The 18363-nt window shown below is 44.2% G+C and overlaps 1 protein-coding gene and 1 long non-coding RNA gene across 3 annotated transcripts; one reads left to right on the forward strand and one right to left on the reverse strand.

The window, feature by feature from the left end:
- Positions 1 to 310: 310 nt before the first annotated feature.
- LOC127472872 (homeobox protein CDX-4-like) lies at positions 311 to 17684 on the reverse strand. The gene is made up of 3 exons (XM_051791739.1): positions 13442 to 17684; positions 3549 to 3694; positions 311 to 565 (listed from the first exon to the last, which is right to left on the reverse strand). The coding sequence occupies exons 1-3, from the start codon at positions 13866 to 13868 to the stop codon at positions 311 to 313; spliced, it is 828 nt and encodes a 275-aa protein (XP_051647699.1). The 5' UTR covers positions 13869 to 17684.
- On the forward strand, positions 2574 to 13324 carry LOC127472991 (uncharacterized). 2 transcript variants are annotated; one of them, XR_007905225.1, is made up of 5 exons: positions 2574 to 2982; positions 6930 to 7406; positions 9216 to 9346; positions 10570 to 10776; positions 12705 to 13324. It is a non-coding gene; the product is annotated as an uncharacterized LOC127472991 (long non-coding RNA). The 2 variants fall into 2 exon arrangements; XR_007905224.1 differs by having other exon boundaries at positions 2576 to 2982; positions 9219 to 9346.
- Positions 17685 to 18363: the final 679 nt, after the last annotated feature.

An 18363-nucleotide genomic window follows, 5' to 3' on the forward strand; every position in this document is an offset into this window, starting at 1 on the left:
CCCGGGGCCAGGGGCAGTCCCTGGGGCGCAGCTGCCCCACCTCGGGGGGTTCCTGGGGCAGGTTTGTGCTGTGTCAGTCTGCACTGCACTGCACTGTCCCAAGGGGCTGTGTCTGCTCCCAGCTCTCCTGGTGCCTCCCTGGCCGAAGGACTCCTCGCCTTGTGGCAACACATCCTCTTCCAGAGGCTCCTGGCACAGTTGCACTGCCCTTGGGAAGCTGTGCTGTCCTGCAGCCCCGGCTCTCCAGTTACTGTCCTTGAGGCCTGTCGTCCCCGCGGCAGTGCTCCGGGTGCTCCTGCTGGCAGGAGCCTCACTGCGAGGCTACGACCTGCTGCAGCCCCCCGGGGTGCTGCAACCCCCCCATGGGGAGCGGGGGCGGCGGGGGGGGCGCTGGGAACAGGGAACTGGGCATCTCGGAGTGAGTCTGTGGGTCAGGGACGGGCATGGGGCTCACAGAGCCAGAGTCACTCTGCAGGGAGCCCAGGCTGCTGCCCTCAAAGTGAGTCATTTTCTTCTTCATTAACTTTCTTTCCTTGGCTCTGCGGTTCTGGAACCAGATTTTCACCTGCAAAGGGGCAGAGGAAAGCTGTTTTCAGTTGCTGATAAAGTGCATTTACTCACGGAATCACAAGGAACATCAGTGCCATGAGCACCAGTGAGAAAGGCAGTGGCAAAGTGAGACAAGAGAGCTGTGTGCTTCTTTTTCATATTGGTAATCTTTCCTGGCTGGTAATGAAATATTTAGTAATAGCTTGATAAAAAGTGTTTTTCAGTGTTAGTTTAGAGGTATTTCTTTATGGAATGACCTTTGATTAATTTGATTTTATTTTTTTAAACAAAATCTAACAGAACAGAATCTTGTGGGTCACAGTGATGGCCAAAAGGATCCAAGAGTATCATTGCATTGAAAACTATATGTCCTAGTCAGGGCAAGTCAAAATCTGTTCCTGGCCTATAAACTGATGCACAAAAGCTTTCCTGTTTGAATGCTGCACAGGAATTGGTGATCTCCAGTGTGTGAGCCAGTGCAAATGCACTTCTGAGCAGAGTTTCACCAGTGCACTGCCCTTGGAACTCCATGGTAATTCAAAGTGTTGTATAAGCAGTGCCTTAATAGCTGAATGCCTTTTATTGCATTCACAGATGGAGCCAGAATGTGCTACTGCTTTTCACCACATCCCAGGGACACAGTTGTCCCTGGGAAGAAAGGAAGGACCCATTGAAGAGTACATGGATTTTGGCTGGCGTGGAGCAAGTGAGGAATGAGATGAAGTTGATGAGCCAACTAAAAATACATCAGTATTTGCTGAGGTTTGAAAGGGTAAATGTGAATCCCCAGCATTGGATTTGAAGCAGTAAAAGCCAGCTGTTTATCCTTGGAAGTGGCTCTGTATCATGTCTAGTCAGTGTAATAAGCTCCCTCATTCAGGTATGTTGTGGTTTTTTGCTGGTGTTTAGATAGCAAAGGAAACACTTTTCTCATTTTTCTTTTTCTTTGGGTTTACTATAACCTAAAGAAAAATCAAAGGTTTGCTGAGAAATACTGATCTGTTTAGATCTTCACTAGAATCTGGAAAGGGAAAGAGAATGATGATCAGAAAGGAGGTAAAACTGTAAAAGGTGATAACATCTGTGGCTGCCAGGTTGTGTTTTAAAACAAAACCACTGGTGAAGTCCACAAAACCTCTTAAGGAGTCTTTATGACAGCCTTGGTGCCTTGAGGTATTATTATGGTTTTACAGTTGAAGAATTCAATTACATGCAAAGCTTGTGTAAATTTGAACTAGGTCTCTTAAGTCCTAGGCTGTCATCTGAGATGTTTGACAACTCATTTTGTTGTCTTAGTTCTGGAGTATCATTTCAGTGCCAAACTGTTCCACCAAACCCTTCTCAAGTGCTCTCAGCATTTATGAATTCCCCTCTGGCTTCAATGTTCTTATCTGCCTGTGAATTTAGGGGTTTGTTCTGGTTTGTTGTTAAACTAGGGAAGCAAATCTGCAGCAGATCCAGAGAGAATTTTAGTGGACACCAGAGGGTCATACCAAATAAGTACAAGTAAGTTCAGATCTGTAACGTCAGACTAAAAACCAGCATGTCCAGTTGCATCAGTCTGACTTGTTCTTCACCTGCTTCCTTTCAGTATTCTTTTTTTTCCATATATCTCTTCTACTGAAGACTGATTTTCTCTCTTCTTTCTTGTCCTCATCATCTCCTTTATTTCTGTATCCTTCCTATATTAACAATTTTGCCTTTTTTTTTTTCTTAATTGGATATTGCATCTTTCCTTCCTTGTTTAAATGATTGTTCTTTGTCCTTCTGTGTTGAGGTATTCCTTCCAGTGTCCTGGATGGGATTTTGGCATAGGTAGGAAAAAAGCTTTTCCAGAAAATCCTCTCAGGTTTTAAGTGGAGGTTGGGATGGGACAGTGTTCAGTCATGTTCATCCCATGGGGTTGTTTAATTTGTACTGAAGGGTAGTGGGGAGAATCTATCACATGCTTTTTTTTTTAATCTTACCAGAGATGCAGGTTTTATGCATTGGAATTAATTTTGTGACATATTGCTGATGAAGAAGAGCAAATATGGCAAAAACTGTTGCCATATTTGGAAACATTTGAGGAAACACTCCAATACATGACAAAGAAACATATCACATGGTTTTGTTACACCTCTTCAAATATACCAACAAAAGGGTTTATCAGGAATTACCACTAGGAAGTTTCAAGTAAATGTGATTGGCTGTTTACAGAAGCAAGGCCATAACTTTCAAAGTCAGCATAATGAACTCAAGTTATTAATGTTTTGACAGCCAGCAAAAAGACACACAGTGTACTTTTTATACCCAGTTGAAATAATTGCAATTTTCAATAATTAAATACTTGCATTCAACAGCAGATTGAGAAATATTTCCTTCTCCATTTCTGTGAGCTCTTCCAGGATGTGCTGGGTGAGACAGGTTCGAGTTGGATGGACAGTGCTACAGGTGGGTGGATTTTAGACTATCCCTTCTCAGCAGAGCCCATAAAACAATGGTGAGTCACAGGATTGTGCTTTAAGTTATCTTCTGGGAACAGAAGTGGGATTTGGAGGGGATGGTAGGAAATAGGGGCAGGAGAAAGGAGTAGCAAGTATGTAGGAATTATTTAACAAAAGGTAATAGGCAGCTGAAAACACAAACACCTTCAAGTGTCCTGAACATACCTGAGCTCATCACTCCCATTTTCCACTCAGACTGACCTGGTTATGGAATTCCCACTGGCTTCAGCAGAACCAGGACTTCTGCTTTAGAAATGTCAGCAGAAATTTCTCCCTGTTCCCACTGCCCAGAGGGAAATCCAGACAGGATTTGTTGGTATTCCTTAGCTCCTGTTCCTCAGAGCAGGACTGTGTGTGCAGGTGGTGGTTGCATTTGCTGCAAAGGGAACCCAGTCCCCTGTTTGGTTATAGGAGGCACTGGCAGTTGTGTGTTCCTCACCAGTACTCTCCTCTGCAGCAGAGATAAATTCAAAGGGAATCCTGGGTGGGGGATCCATGGGATCCATACTCTACCTGTCTCTCAGAAAGCCTTAGGTTTGCAGCCAGTTCAGATTTCCTCCTGATTGTGATGTATCTGTTGTAATGGAACTCCTTCTCTAGCTCTAATCTCTGATGATCTGTGTAAACCACTCGGTACTTCTCTCTTGTTCTTGTTTTACCTGTTTTGAAAGAAGAACACATTGTTTCAAGCTAAAATATTTTAACTTAGGTTACACAAAATATCTGGCTTTACATTTGCAAATGTTGGTGGGTGTTTTAGGCCTGATTTCTAGGCACTTACCCAGCGTGAATCCCTTGACTTGATCTTGATTTTCAACACAAGAGGTTCATACCATCAGATATTAGGTTTCCTCCTTAGTAAATGGATGATAAACTGCTTCTCATGCTCTTTATCACCCCTGTGTTATCATTTGGAAAAGGGAAGGTGTTCTGGCTAAGAAGAAGGAACCAGGAAAGCTGGGTTCTGTTCCCAGCTCTCATCCGAACTTCCTGCCTGGGGGTCAACCGCCCTTGTTTTTCTGTCCTGGAGCCCAAAGTCTGCTACTGCTGCAGTGACTGGGAAGGACATTTTACTGCACAGAAAGTACTGAGAGCTTCCAAAGTCCCTCACTTGTTGTTGCTAGAAAAATTTCTACAACACTGTGATTGTTCCTGCAGTTTGGAGGCTGTGTTTTCCCTTAGGGTCTGGCACCGTCTGTCCACAACCTGATAATAGCACAGTAACATAGATCTTTTAGATGACAGTTAATAAAAAAGAGAAAAGGAGAGCAATAATCCTTCACAGTGGGCAGAGAAGTGCAGCATCTGCTCTTTTGCAGGCAGCACTGCTGCCTCTACTCAGCCCTGGGTGCAGCTGAGTAGAGCAGCCGGGGCTCAGCAGTGACCAGGCCATTAAAAGGCAATGGAAATGACAGCAGGGAACACAGATGCAAGGCCCTGCAAGTTTATGGATTCCATAGAGGGGAATTTCGGAGGACAGGATGTGTGGCTGCAGTGGAAGAGAACTGAGAATGGGAGAGGCTGCTGGTGCTTCCTTTCTCACCCTCCTTTCCCCTGTGGTTAACGCTCACATCAGGCAGTCCGTGGATTGGAGATCAGTACCTGCTCAAAACCAAGGCCTGAGCCCTGGCCTGAGGTCATCCACATATTTGACAGATTGGATCATGTTGTGTTGGGACCAGTGTTACCATCTCTGCTAACCAGAGCTTGACCAGTGTTTGGTGCTTGCTCGTCTGTCTCTACATGGGCATTCCTCTACATGGACGGATTTAGGCTGTCCATTGTCTGGGACAGGGAATGCACTTCCACTTTTGCCGTGTGTGCCACTGTGGTGCTGTGGGTTGTGAATTGTGTCCCCAGTGGTCACTGTCGTAGGTCCAGGTTCTCTCAGATGATGCACAGAACTGGAGGTGTCCTGTGCCTTCTTGCCTGTACCCACCTGCTGTTGCTGCAGACCTGGGGTGGCTTCACACAGCAGCTCCTGTTTGCTTACAGAACTTCTTCTGAAGAGATTATGTGGATACCTAACTCCTCATAAAGAGATTCCACAAACTCCTATTAATTGCTCTAAGAGAAGTTAATTTTGAATGGAGTGAAATAAATTCTGAGGCACTGAGTTGGTAAAGTGTCAGTCTCTGAGTAGATCCCAAAGGCACATGGCCCAGAGCACCCAGCTTCCCTGGCAGGAGAGAGGAGCTGGAGGGTCATCTATCAGTGGTGCTAAAGGCCTCCTTCTTCCCTAGCCCCTCCTTCCCATCCCCCTTGCGTTTGAAGTTTCAGTGGCACCCAAAGTTCAGAATTCAGGGTACAAAACTACAGCAGTCTTGGAGTGCTTTATACCCTAATTCCTGATTTGGGTTAACGTTTTTCCCCATCTGTGGAGGGAGATGTGATGTTTCATCAGTTTTAAGGGCTGAACATGTTTAAAATCAGCATTGTCTTCCACTTGCTGTGCTCTCTGTGTGGTCATGGTTGAAAGCCACATCACTTCTGTCTCTTATAGTGTTTGACAGTACTTTCCTACTTGTAGGGATTTTTGGCTCCCCAGCCTACTGCGTGCATTGGAAGGGTCTTCATGCTCTGCTCCTCTTTGTACTGTTTGGAGAGATCCCAGATGCAGAGTTGTTGAGCACAGGAAGCCCTGGGCAGTGCCATGCTGTAAATAAACACTGTTCCACTTTGGTTGGGGATGGTTCTGGTTCCCCTAAGGACAGGGTTCCTCCAGGACTCTCCCCAGGCTTGTAGAACATCCGATTTCAGCTCCCACGCTCTGCCCTGGGAGAGCAGCATTCATTAATAGTGCCTTTACAACGCTCTGGGCACTGCCCAAGTCTGCTGAGGGCCATCAGCCTCAGTACTTGGAATATTTCAGTGGGGGAAAGAGGGTGTTTGTTCCTAACGCTGAGGGCTCTGCTAATCCATGCAGCCAAACCACTTGGAGTCAATCTGTTGCCTCCCCTGGGAAGGTTCTGCTGGGCTGGGGATGACACACGGGACATTCTCATTTCAGCAGCATTTCTGTCAGTGCAAAGCTGCAGTGAAAGCAGGATTAGCCCAATTCCCTTTACACCGATAATCAACTGAAAAGTGCTGTTAATTTTACAACATTAGGGTAAGAATTTTAGAGTCTCTAAGGAGCAGCAGTTACTCAGTTCTGTCCACATAAATCCCAGGACATTTGTTTTCGTTCACTCCAAGTGTAAATTGTTTGTTTAACATATGGTCACCCGTGGTGCTTTAATGCCTCACTTAATATTTTTAAACTTTTGATCTCTCTAGCTGCTGGTTTGGTTCGGGGATTTTTTCCCCTCTCCAAATGAGAATTTGGGGTCATTCAATGGGACAAAATGTTTAACATGTTTCCTTAGTGTCCTTTGTGTCGTTAACACGGAGTACACAAAAGAGCAACAAGGCGATCTTATCTTGACCTCTATTCTCATTCAGAAGCCACAGACAAATATCAAATGTTCTTCTATTGCCAAAACAAGGTGGTAAACGTCAAGATAAACCTTCCTGTTTCTGGTTTTAAGTGCTTAAACCCTTATTATCTGACTAGGAGGGTGTTGTGAGGTTGTTTTATTTGTTTTTAAACTGGAGAAGAAATTAAATGTACAAGGAAAACAGAACTTTCTCCTGTAAAATCTTTTATTTTTGTATTAGTAGCTCCCAGAGGTTTTTTTTTTTTAGTAGAAATTATAATATCTGGTTTCTTTTTGAAGGAAGTTTGGGAGCTTTGACATCTAATTTCTTTCTTTAAAGTAAGTTAGGAAAATAAAAAGTAGAAAAACAAAAGGAAGGAAATTCTGAGAAATGCTCTGAGAAAAATGCTCTGATTTGTCACATAAATCTTATCTTTATTAATTTGATTTTTTGTTTGTTTGTTTGTTTGTTCAGAGTAATACCCTCTGTGAGAGACAACAGGCAGTGGGAGCTGAGGTCTGCCAGGGTCTCCTGAGAAGACACTTTCAGTTCTGGCAGAGCCCTGTTTTAGTCTGTTGGGCCTTTACTCCCACTGAGGGCAGAGAGAGTCTCCCTGATGCCTTTGTTGGATGCTGATCTGGAATCAGTTTGCACATGGCCTTTCCTTTTGAAGGCAAAGTACACTTTTATTTGCCAAAGTTAACAAACAGCAGCATCAGAACCTATCCCTGAACAGTCTGAGACTTTAGCCTCTCCATTCCGTCTGTTGGATGGAATGGATCCACTCCACTGCCTTCTGAACCACAGCCTGCAGCCCTTCTACTGGATTTATTTAGTGATGCCTTTTATTTCAAGGAGAACTATGAACTGAGTAAAACTTGAGGGAGAACTAATGGATTCACCCCAGAGACAGCAGAAGGATATTCTTCACTTCTCAGACTTCTTTAGGAGGTAATGGCAGAGTTTAATGATGCAATGATAAAAGTTACTGTATTGATCCCATTCTTTCGTCAAATCCTGCATATTTTACTCACTTGGGTGGGTGAAGATGCAAACATTTAGATTTGTAGGATCTTAATGAATCTTTTGTTGGTGCCAGGTTAAAATCATAATCAGCAACATGGTGTCAGTTCCATTGGAAACACGTTCTGCCATGGACAATTATCCTGGGGAATTGCAAGTTGGTTGCAGAGGTTAATAGTGGTTGGGTGGAAGAGAAATGAAACAAAAGAGCTTTGAAGCAACTACCTTTGCAATCTGCCTGCCTTTGTCCTGGGGAAGTGAGTTTCCTGGCTTTAATGAGCTGGTTAAGGAGAGAGTTTTGTCCAAAACCTCTGACTACTGAGAATTGCCTTTGGACCAGCAAAAAATTAAGACATTTCAGACTCAGAAAGCTTTTAGTAAGATACAGTTTAACAATCCTGTTCTATCACACCCACCATGGCAATTTTTGTAACTGGCCAAGTTTTGAGTTGGGGGAAGGGAACAGCTTTCCCATTGGTCATAAAATTCACAGAGCATTTCTTCTGAAGACAATAAAGCTGGGAGAAGGCCTCTTTATTTGCTGTGAAAATCATCACCCTTTCCGGCAATATAACTCCTGAAGAAAGGAGGGAGAAGGAAGAGACAAGGCTGCATATCAAAGCAAAGCAAAGTGAAGTGTTAAAAGGGTCTGCTGCCTCAATATGACAGATCGGCCTCAAAACCTCAGACAATGTAGGCCAGGAAAGGAAAAAAAACCCACCATCGGACCTCACAACTAGTTTACAAAGCAAAATAAATTAGCATTAGAACCAGCCCTGGCTCCTCTTTCAGAGCCTCCTCTCTTAACTTTTTCAGGAATATTCTTCATCTACTGAAACCATTGTTCATAAAGTCCAGGAGCTGCCTGAGGATGTCACAGTACAGAATAGTGTGGGATTGCTGTGGGATTACAGCTCGGCTTCCAGGGTTTTGTTTCAGGGGAAAGAATGTCTGTACTTGGTGGCTGGAGTTACCTTAAATCAGCTGGAAACGGGGAACAGCTTTCTGGCCTGAGGATGGGCTCAGTTCAAACCTGCACCTCTCTGTTAGCTTAGTGTTAAGAAACTAATGTTAATTTTTGAGCTTATAAAGATATGGACTGTCAGAGATCAGGCCCCAGAGATTTGTTTAGGACTATCTCTAACTCTTTATGTACTTTAAAAGTGTAGGAAAAGTAAAGGGCAGATTCTCCCCAGTGTAATTTCACTGCCTCAGTTGAAGTTGTGAAGCAAAAATAATTTAAAGTAAGTTTTGAAGACAGATATTGTGCTGCACGTGATGTTCTTTAAGTTAAATTAATAAAATCCCCAAAACCACATTGCCATTGTATTAGAAAATGTTCCATGGGCCTGGTCCTGTGTAATGTGAGTATAATACTCCTGCCAGAAATCTTGGTGTGCTGAGTAGGTGTCCTGGTCCCAGGCATTACTGCAAAGTTAAATGCAGAAAGAAACATGGTGAAATTCTGTGTTTGCATTTCTGCTGTGTCTTGTTCCTTGTTCTTGTCATACATGTTCAGGTTATTCATGCTGAAAAGAACAGAGCAGGATCATAGGATTGGAACTTTTCAACAGACTTGGAGTTCCCCTTCTGTTTTCAATTTTGAACATGTTCTGCTATTCTGAAATAAAGCTCATTGGCCAAATTCTGTCCTTGCCCTTGCTAGTGTGAACTTTTCTAATACCCCTCACCCTACAGAAGTGAGTCCAAAGCAGAGCTGTTTTTATCCCCTTTAAGCAGTGACGGGACAGGCTGCCCTGTATGGATCCTCTTTGCAGACGGACATGACCTGCGGAAAATGGAGGTGCATTTCTGAGGGGCAAATCAGGGGAGATCCACTGCCAGTGACTCTATAGACTAAAAGGCAAGTGAGTAACTGAATTTTCTTTCCAAGTGTTCTGTGTTCTTTAGGCCTTCAGCATTTTCACACAGGATCACACAGTCTGCTAAGTTGGAAGGGACCCAAAAGGATCATGGAGTTCATTTTGCAGGAATGCCTTCTAAAGAGGTTTGTTCCCTTTCCTTAGATTTGAGGGGATATAACTTCTTCCTTCAGAGACTAAATGCACATTTACAGTGCATTTGGTCCTGATGCTCTCAGCACCCTCAGCAGCAGCAGAATTGCCCTTATGTCTTCACAGTAAACTTTTATTGAAGAAGAATGATAGGAGGAGAGCTGTCATCTACAGGAGAAGGCTCTGCTCATAATTATTCACCTGCTTCAAAACTTGTTCCCTCCCTGTTTTGTGGTAACATTAGTGCAGATCTTAAGGTGTACTTTCAGCTTCAGAGCAAACTCTCCTTACCTGGCACTGCCTGGGTGCCCTGCTCACACTCGGTGTTTTGGGCACACTTTGCCCGCAGGTGTGTGTTGTGATCTCACACAGCCAGAAAGCCAACTGTGCTCCTGCGGGAGCCACGACACACCTCTGTAAAAATATTGTTTTGAGGTGGTTTTATTCTACCTTCTGCCAAAGAATTTGCTGTAATTATGTCACGTGTGTGCGTGTGGAATTGCCACCTCAGATTTGTATCTGTGCCCTTGTTCTGTTCTCGGTTACAGTTGCTCCTTGGCTGTGCTGCCCTCTCCAAGTAGGGGTTGAGGACAGTGAGCAGGAGCAGTGTAAGGGTTAGAGAAGGGTCTTTTCTATCAGTGTTCTTGGTTGAAAATACTCATTAGTCAGTGTTTCCTCCTTCAGGAGTCCTGAGTACACGTTTGCTCTCTCCTGTGTCCTGGACACCCTCCCAGTGCAGTGATAGGATGTTGAACCCTGTGTGCACTGAATTTAGGAGCAAGTCCCAGTCCTTCCAGCTCCAAAGCTGCAGGGACAGGCACTCAGACATCCTTCAGCCCGAGAGAGAATGATCCTTGAAAGCCTCAGTAGGTCTTTTCTGCAGGAAATGCATTTCAGTAACACTAAACAGGGTGATGGTCTCACATTAAATCCTGAGATCTTCCAGAGGTTTCATGTAGCAAAGCCTCATAAGCTTCACTTAACACCAGCTGAAGACATGGTATCTTCAATTTACATTGGATGTTGTTTTTAAAGTTACTGAGTAAGACTTGAAATCATTTCTCCCTTTGTTGCAGGTTAGCTGTGTAGATACCAGGGTATCAAAGGGCCTGTAGGACATGAGGCATTGGTGGAAATTGGAATGAAGTGTTTTGTTTGTCATCTCTATGGACATGAGGCCACAAAGCACCAGGAAGAGAAGGTGACCATGGAATTTCTGGAGCTGGAAATGCCACAGACTCAAGGCCTTGTTTCTGTAGCTGCCATGAGTTACACTGCTCAAAGTAAGTTACCTTTGGAATGAATCTCTCCCAGTCTTAAAGGGATAAGATTACAGGAACACTTCTTGCCCACTTCCAAGAATATCTTGCAAAAATCACTTGCCTTAATAGTTATTGTTTCCACAGTGCAATAATATTGATAACTGGTGTAATGAATAAATAATAAAATCAACCTGTCTAGATAATTTCTGTTCTGATCACCTCAGGTAAGTCTGAGCCTGTTTTCTCGTCTTTAAGAACAGTGCTTCCTATCTATTGCACAGGGAATAAGGAAAGCCAATAAATAAGAGCTGTGATTCCTTGACTCCTGCCTGTACTTGCTCTACTGAAATTCCTGAGGTTTCGCAAAGAGACAGAAGGATAATGCTCAGTGGACACATACAGCTTTAAGGATGGAAAAAGCAATGGATTCCATCCAAGATGACCCAGCAAGCAACACTGGTCCTTGCAGTTGGCCTGGTCACACACCTGAGGTCACCTGCAACACCTGCATGCACAGAACCAAACTCAGAGTGTGACATTCTACAGCTGACATTGCTGGAAGGGAAAATACTTAAAAATTACTTTATTTTTTAGAAAACTGAAGAACAATGGTGCCCTTGCTTTTAAACAGGAGGAAAAGGAGTGAAAGCACAAAAAGGAACCAATTCCAGTGAAAGAGATTTCTTGGCACAGAACCTTCTTGGCCTAGCAGAGAAAAATATATATAAGAGGGAAAAAACCAGCAATTAGAATTCCCAGTCTGGAGTTCTCCCCAAAGCAGGACCTAATAGTAATTAAATGAATGGCCAGGGCCCCACCAGGTTCAGAGGGCCTTACATGGCTCATAGGCATTTGGGATGCTGATTCCTCCTGTTATAAAGACACTCATGTCAGACTGTTCCAGGATGGAGACACTTCCAGCTCTTCCTGGGAATGCTCTGACCCTTGCAGACTTGAAATTTGAAAAGTTAGAAAGTTCTAAGTGTGCTACTCAGGCAGGCAGTTGGAAGGGGGTATTGTCTGTAACACACACATAAAATATCAATCTATCTCACTAAGTCCCCACTATCAAAGGGACACACAGACAGAACAAATCAGGTCTTGCTCTCAAAGGCTGCAGCTGGAATCCACAGGAGCATAGGGCAGGTAGGGAAAGAAGAGATGAGCAGTGGATTATTGAAGCATAGGTTCTGCTGTCTGTAAATCAGACAGTTAGTGAGCAATTTCATTACCCTTGGAAGGACTACCCAAAAGCAGGCTGTAAGTTTTTACAAAACAGGCCCTCTTTTGTTTTGTCTTGTATTCAGTGAAGAAAAAATATGATTTAAAATCACTTGCTTTTTTTTCCCCCCCAAAAAAATTCTTATTCTCCTGAGGTAACAACCTATTCTGATTGGCCTACTGACTTCTGTGGACTCTCTGTGAACTGAAGTTGTGTTCGGCAGGAGTGAGGATGGATCTGTCCATACATATAAATTAGAGGCATTATTTTAATATAGACTATTTTTCTAGACACTTGCATTCTTTTCTCTAACTTATGGTTTCAGTAATGGCTTTTCCACCAGAGATTGATTCGGTACTTGCTTTGCAGACTAATATTTACAGGCATGTGTGGAGCAGAGCTGGGGCTGGAGGGAGGGCTGAAAGGGAAGGGACCTTCCAGGGATGGGACATTGGAATACTGGAAGTATCTCTGGAGGGGAGGAACTGAGCATCCTTAATTTTTACTGATCTCAGTGCATGGCAGAGCTGCTCAGCACCTTGGAGGATCAAATACTTTCATACAGCAGACTGTGCCTCTGTGCTTTTCAGGCAGTTTCCCCTCTTTTTCTTATCCTTCTCCCCTTTCTTGTTTCATAATTTTTTCATATAATAGAAAGTACAGGGTTTTTTTTACAGATGCTCAATATTTACCTTTTGTTCTCTTGTTCCTCCTCCCAATCAAACAGGACCTTTTCCTCATGTCCACAGCTAATTTTTCCTGGTTAAATACGATTGAAGGATTGTACTCATTGACTGTTACACATCAGAGACTGATCTGCGGCTGCATTAACTGACTGTGTTCCCATGGATCTTTGTATTCCTGCACATTCTGAGAGCTGCTACTCCAAAGTGAAGCCAACTTTTCCTTATCATCCCTATTTTTAAAGCATGGGCTCATTGTTTGATCTGGCAGATTTCATTTCAGTGCTCTGAGGTTTAGAGAGGCTGTTTCTAATACAAAGCCTTATTGCCACCCCCCTGCTGTACATGTTTCACTTGAACTTTTCATAAGTACTGCAAAACTTGAGGGAAGTAAGCAAAGCATAGGTGGTGCTGAAGTCCAATACTTCGATCATGATCCATTTCTGCAGACATGCTGCTTCATTCCTGTCTACAGGGGAATCTATTCCCACCTGTAATCTCCTATTGAAAGCAATTATTTGATATCACAAACTTTTTAAACACATCTGAAGTGAGAAGTGAAAGGCCATTGGTTTTCATTTCCCACAGCATTAGAGGTCAAGGAAGAAACGTAAGAATCAGTCAAGTGATTGATTGATCGACCCAATATTTAGAACGAGGATCCCTCAGAGCAATAAGGACCTTTGTTCATCTGTGTGGCTCCCTCTGAAAGGGGAACCTGGCAAACCTCCCAGCAAGTGAGACCTCTCCTCAGCATCAACCCCAGTGCCCTCTTTCGTACCTGTGGACGTGGCTTGCACGGTTTTCCTCATCCACTCGTAGGAGCTGTGCCTGTGGCTGCTGGGGGAGCAGTGCTGGGCGCTGCCGGGCTCTGCGGGAGGAGCCCCCCCGGCCCCGGGCTGCAGGGAGCTGTACTCGGCGGGGCTGTAGGAGCCCGGGCCGGGGGACGAGGCGCTGAGCTGGGCAGTGCCCGCGCCGGAGGGGCCCGGCCCGTACGCGTTCCAGTCCTCCCTCTGCGGGCCATAGTGGGAGCCCCAGGGCCCCGGCGGCTGCCCGTGGGTGTCCAGGGCTGGCACGGGGTGGTATCCCATGTACTCGGGGTAGGGGGGCGCGGACACGAAGCCCTGCCCTGGCAGGGTGCTGCCGGTGCACCGGGCAGAGCCTGGGTACATGCTGCTCTCCTGCTCCAAAAGGTAGCTCACGTACATGGTGCTCAGAGCCCGGCTCTGTCCTGCCGGGACATCCTGCTCCTCGCAGGGCTCGTTTGATCTCCCTTCCCCTCCTCTTTCTTTCTCTCTTTTCTAGCCCTGCCTGGCTCTATAAATGACTCACGCTAGCCCTGATGTCCCTTTACTACACATGATTAACAATGGTTTTACCAGGTGCTGGTGGTAACAGTTTACTAAGGCCCTGCCTGATGTCACAGATAACTGCCTGCCCCAAAATTACATTTGCATTCAAATGAAGGGCTGCCCATGCAGGCAACCCCACCTTGCTGCGAGTTCCAGTGCTTCCTTTCTCACAGCTCTCTATGGATTGCCAGCCCCATCCTATACGTGCAGAAAGGAGTTTGAAATCTCGTGCTCTTCAAGCAGAGCTGTGTCCATAGCTACCCATAACTGTTGAGACAGTAGAGGCAGCGTTTCTCTTGAGCCGTGCATGCCAGAATCTAACTTATAGTCACTTAAAGCCTGGTTTCTGCCTGTCCAGTAGTAGTTCTGTCAGAGTGTGCTGTATTATTTTTTTAAACTAAACCCAAAGGACCAGTTCAGTCTTTAACTGCAGCTCTTACATTGTTTCTCATATGAACACCCTTCTTGACTTAAGCTCTTAGTCTGTGTGGGAGAGCACCTAGAAACTGCAGTAATCCTGCTGATTTTAACATTACAAAGGATATACAAGAAGTCTCGTAGTCATTTTGAGCATTTGTTCATACGAATAGTCTTGTTGATGTTAGCGAGCCTATTCATGAGCTGGCTGCTTGCCACGGTGATTGAAGTTCCTCGGTTCTAACTTACAATGGAAACAGAAAGAGAATCTGTTATTGAGAGAATGCAAAATTTGTCACTTTGCCTATGCTCGTGTCTTGTTTGTGATATTGAAATGAGTGGTATCTTGCCCTGAAGGTTTTTCTGTTCTCATTGCTGTGCTTGTTCACAATAAGGAACACCTTTTTTTAGAAAGATGGGAGCAAATTAGAGCTTTTTAGCTCAGAAAAGCAGTTTCTAACTTTCAGGAGCAATCTTATGTAAGTAACAAATCCCTACGAGATCATCTGTAACCAGGAGCAAGGAGAGAAAGTGTGGATTTCTTTTTTTTTGAGTGAGATAGATACCTCAGCATTGTCTCTTAATGGGACTTCACCCTGTTTTTATTCCTGTTCCTTTAATGATGTGATTCTTAATTGCGCCTTTATTAATGATCCAACTTGTTAAAGGGATTTTTCCCTTAAACAGGCGCGAAGTATAATGAGTTTTTTCTTTGTTCAGAGGTGTATTTTTTCTCTGAGAGTCTTTTGCACTTCAACACCGTTTAAACTTAGAGGTTCTCAGGAGGAGAGAATCACTTTGCACACCTGACAACACCGATGTTGTCAGTGAGAGAAAGGTGTCCTCGGGCTGAACTCACAACGTGGGTGGGGGAAAAGGCTTTTCTGACTGAGAATTCCAGAGCTGGGTGCAGAAGCACAGCCACCTTCTCTGAGTATTTAAGATTTTCCTGCTGTGCACGTTGTTAAAACTTGTGCCTGTTTGCATCTGGAGTTTTTGGAGGCCGATGTTTTGCTGGCGTAATTGCTGAAAGGTATTTTAAAAATCATTAAGTGGAGGAAGTTGACAGAAATGGTTTCTTCTGCTTGCGTATGTGAGCTTTTTGGGTTGCAATTCACACTTCTGTCCCAGCTGGTCACTTGGAATGGCCAAGCAGAGCGGCTGGTACAGCCTCCCCAAATCCAGGGAAGTCACTGCTCAGTGTGTCATGGATCTGAACTGCCCAATTCTCCTGTAGCAACAAAATAAATCAGTTATTAATTAGGAATGAGCTGGCTCTAGACAAGTGTCTGCAGTTACCAGCACAGTGTGATTTCAACGTTTGGGTTTTTAGCCAGTGTTTCCCTCCCTGTCCCAATCGCTCAGAGTACTGTGGTTGCTTGGTAGCTCTCAAGTTTAGACTGCGTTGAAATAGTTACAAAGAAAGATGCTTTACAGCTTTTTGTTGTAACTTGGTTTCATTTCCTTTCCTCCTCTTCAAAACTGTTGGAAATTGTCCTTGTAGGCATTTCAGTGCCTCTCCTGATGCAGGTGTACCAATAAATCAGCCAGAGGAAAGGGCAGCCTTTGCTCCTTTTCAGCAGCATTAGCTGTGGCCCTCCAGCTGTTTGGAAAAGGTTTCAGTTATATTCATTCGACAAAACTTTCCCCGCAGGCTTTATCTACCTGATACACCACAGCACAGGGCTCTGCAGAAGGGCTGGGTCTCCCTGCATCCTTTGGATCGGTGCTCAGGAGCATTGGATACACCAGGCAGGGATTCATTCTCTATCCATTGTTACCTGAGAAACATCTGGACCAGGTTTTTCATAGTGGTATAACTTGGCTGAAGAAGCTGCTGAAAGTAGTAAAATAGTGATTATTCATATGGATTAGAAAAATGACATAAAAATCCCTTTTGATGCTTTCAGCTGATACAGGTATGTAATGACATGGCAGAGACTCTTTTCCTCGGTCTGTGCTGCTTAAAGAAAGTACTTTACAGTCTCTGATCGTTAAAGTAACAATACCTTACCCCATGCTGTGCCCACTAAGCAGGAAACTGCTTCCTTTGGCTTCCCCAGTACCCTAAGTTGGTCTGATTTCAGCAGGGCTCTATTTCGGGTTTGCTTAGTCCAAGTTTTTCTAATTTATACCATTTAAATCTAACCTATTAGTTAAACCACAGTCATTAGACCGAAGTGTTCTTTACCTGCTGGGGCTGTGTGAATAATCACATGCTGACAAGTTGCTTTTAGAATGAAATATTTTCAAAATTACTCAAACACAAAGTGTAAAGGAATTGGGATTTGAGTTGCTTTTCATACTTTCTAGGAGGAATATGTGTTAGTGACAGGTGTCCTGTTGGAAAGATCAGTCGGGTATAAATCTGCCATCCTGCAGTCAAAACCCCCACAAACCTTGAAGTTTCTCCACTCCGTTATTACATCTGTAAAGTGTTTGTACACAGAAATTTAAGTGTACAGTGCTTGGAGCTACTTATTTTGGTGAATAAAGCTGAAAGTCTGTTAGAATACAGCAATACAGTGCATTTATGTGTGAAAAAGCCCAGTTCCCTTCCCACAGGCCTTCAGGAGGGAGCTTGTGGCACAGCAGGTGCCCAGTGTTTCTCTGGGCATTGGTACTGCAAACAGCAAAGTTCAGAGTTTGGCACTAAATTGTAGATTTCAAAGTGAGAGGAGTTTTGTTTCAGGACTTTAACCCATTTGAAAGAAAACTGCCAATATATTTGGGTTTCTGAACTCTTCCTTACATCAACTCGGTGAAACTTTTTACTTCTTATATTATTTTGGTAATCCTTAAATCTTCGTTCACGAAGCCTAGGCATGATTTTGGCAATAATTCTGCACTGACACTTCTGAATTTCATTTTGCTGTTCTGAATAAAGCTCTCTGCAAACATTTTGGTATTATCATTTGACATGCAGGAATGGCAGTGGCTCAGTGGAGAGAGGTCCCTCCAGAGCAGAGCCTGGAGAAACAAAGCAGGAATCTCTCTTTCCTGAGTATGTTTTCCCTATAACCATATTTTGAGGGATAGCAATCTCAACCTTTCCTACCCTTCTCCTCTTTGCATCCAAATCCATAACCTAGATTATATTAAGTATATATAGTCTTTCATCATTCTTTTGTAAGTAACAACATTAAGGCTAGAAAAGCAATTAAGGTAGAATTAATTGCCTTGTAAAATGTTATTCTTCTTTCTTAATGGCATCTCTTACATGATAATAAATCCCAAAAAATATCAATATGAAATCAGATTTCTCCAAGTTGATTTGTGAAGAGACTAAGTCCAACATCTTGTGGATCTTACAAATAGAGTGACAATTCTGTGTTCTGGGCTCACGTTGAGAAGTCAAAAGTTGAGTAGAAATGAGAAATTGTCCTGAATTCTCAAGAGAGGAAAGAACTTTATTGTTCTGAGATAAGCCTACAACACCTTCTCCCTGGGGCCTCTCTGAGATGCATTTCTCCAGTTCTAAACTGGAACAGTTTCTGAAGCTGGGAAGTGGTCTCCACCAGAGACACTGGTTGGGAAAACATCTCTGAGGGAGGTTTTCTCAGATCCCGTGGGTCATGGCTGTGTCAGAGACTGGGCAGGAACTCCGCAATGCTCCAGCCCACTTTGAATATTCAGGAAGCTGAATGTGAGCCAGAGTGTGCCCAGGTGGCCAAGAGGGCCAATGGATCCTGGCCTGACTCAGGAAGAGTGTGGCAGCAGGAGCAGGGCAGTGATTCTTGCCCTGGACTCAGTGCTGGTGAGGCCACCCCTGGAGTGCTGTGTCCAGTTCTGGGCCCTCAGCTCAGGAAGGACATGGAGGGGCTGGAGCAGGTCCAGAGGAGAGCAACAAGGCTGGGGAAGGGACTGGAGCACAAGTGCTGTGAGGAGAGGCTGAGGGAGCTGGGGGGGCTCAGCCTGGAGAAGAGGAGGCTCA

The sequence above is a fragment of the Manacus candei genome, unplaced genomic scaffold (assembly GCF_025592945.1).
Source record: "Manacus candei isolate 608988 ecotype Guabito, Panama unplaced genomic scaffold, ASM2559294v1 h1tg000003l, whole genome shotgun sequence".
Classification (NCBI taxonomy): Eukaryota; Metazoa; Chordata; class Aves; order Passeriformes; family Pipridae; genus Manacus; species Manacus candei.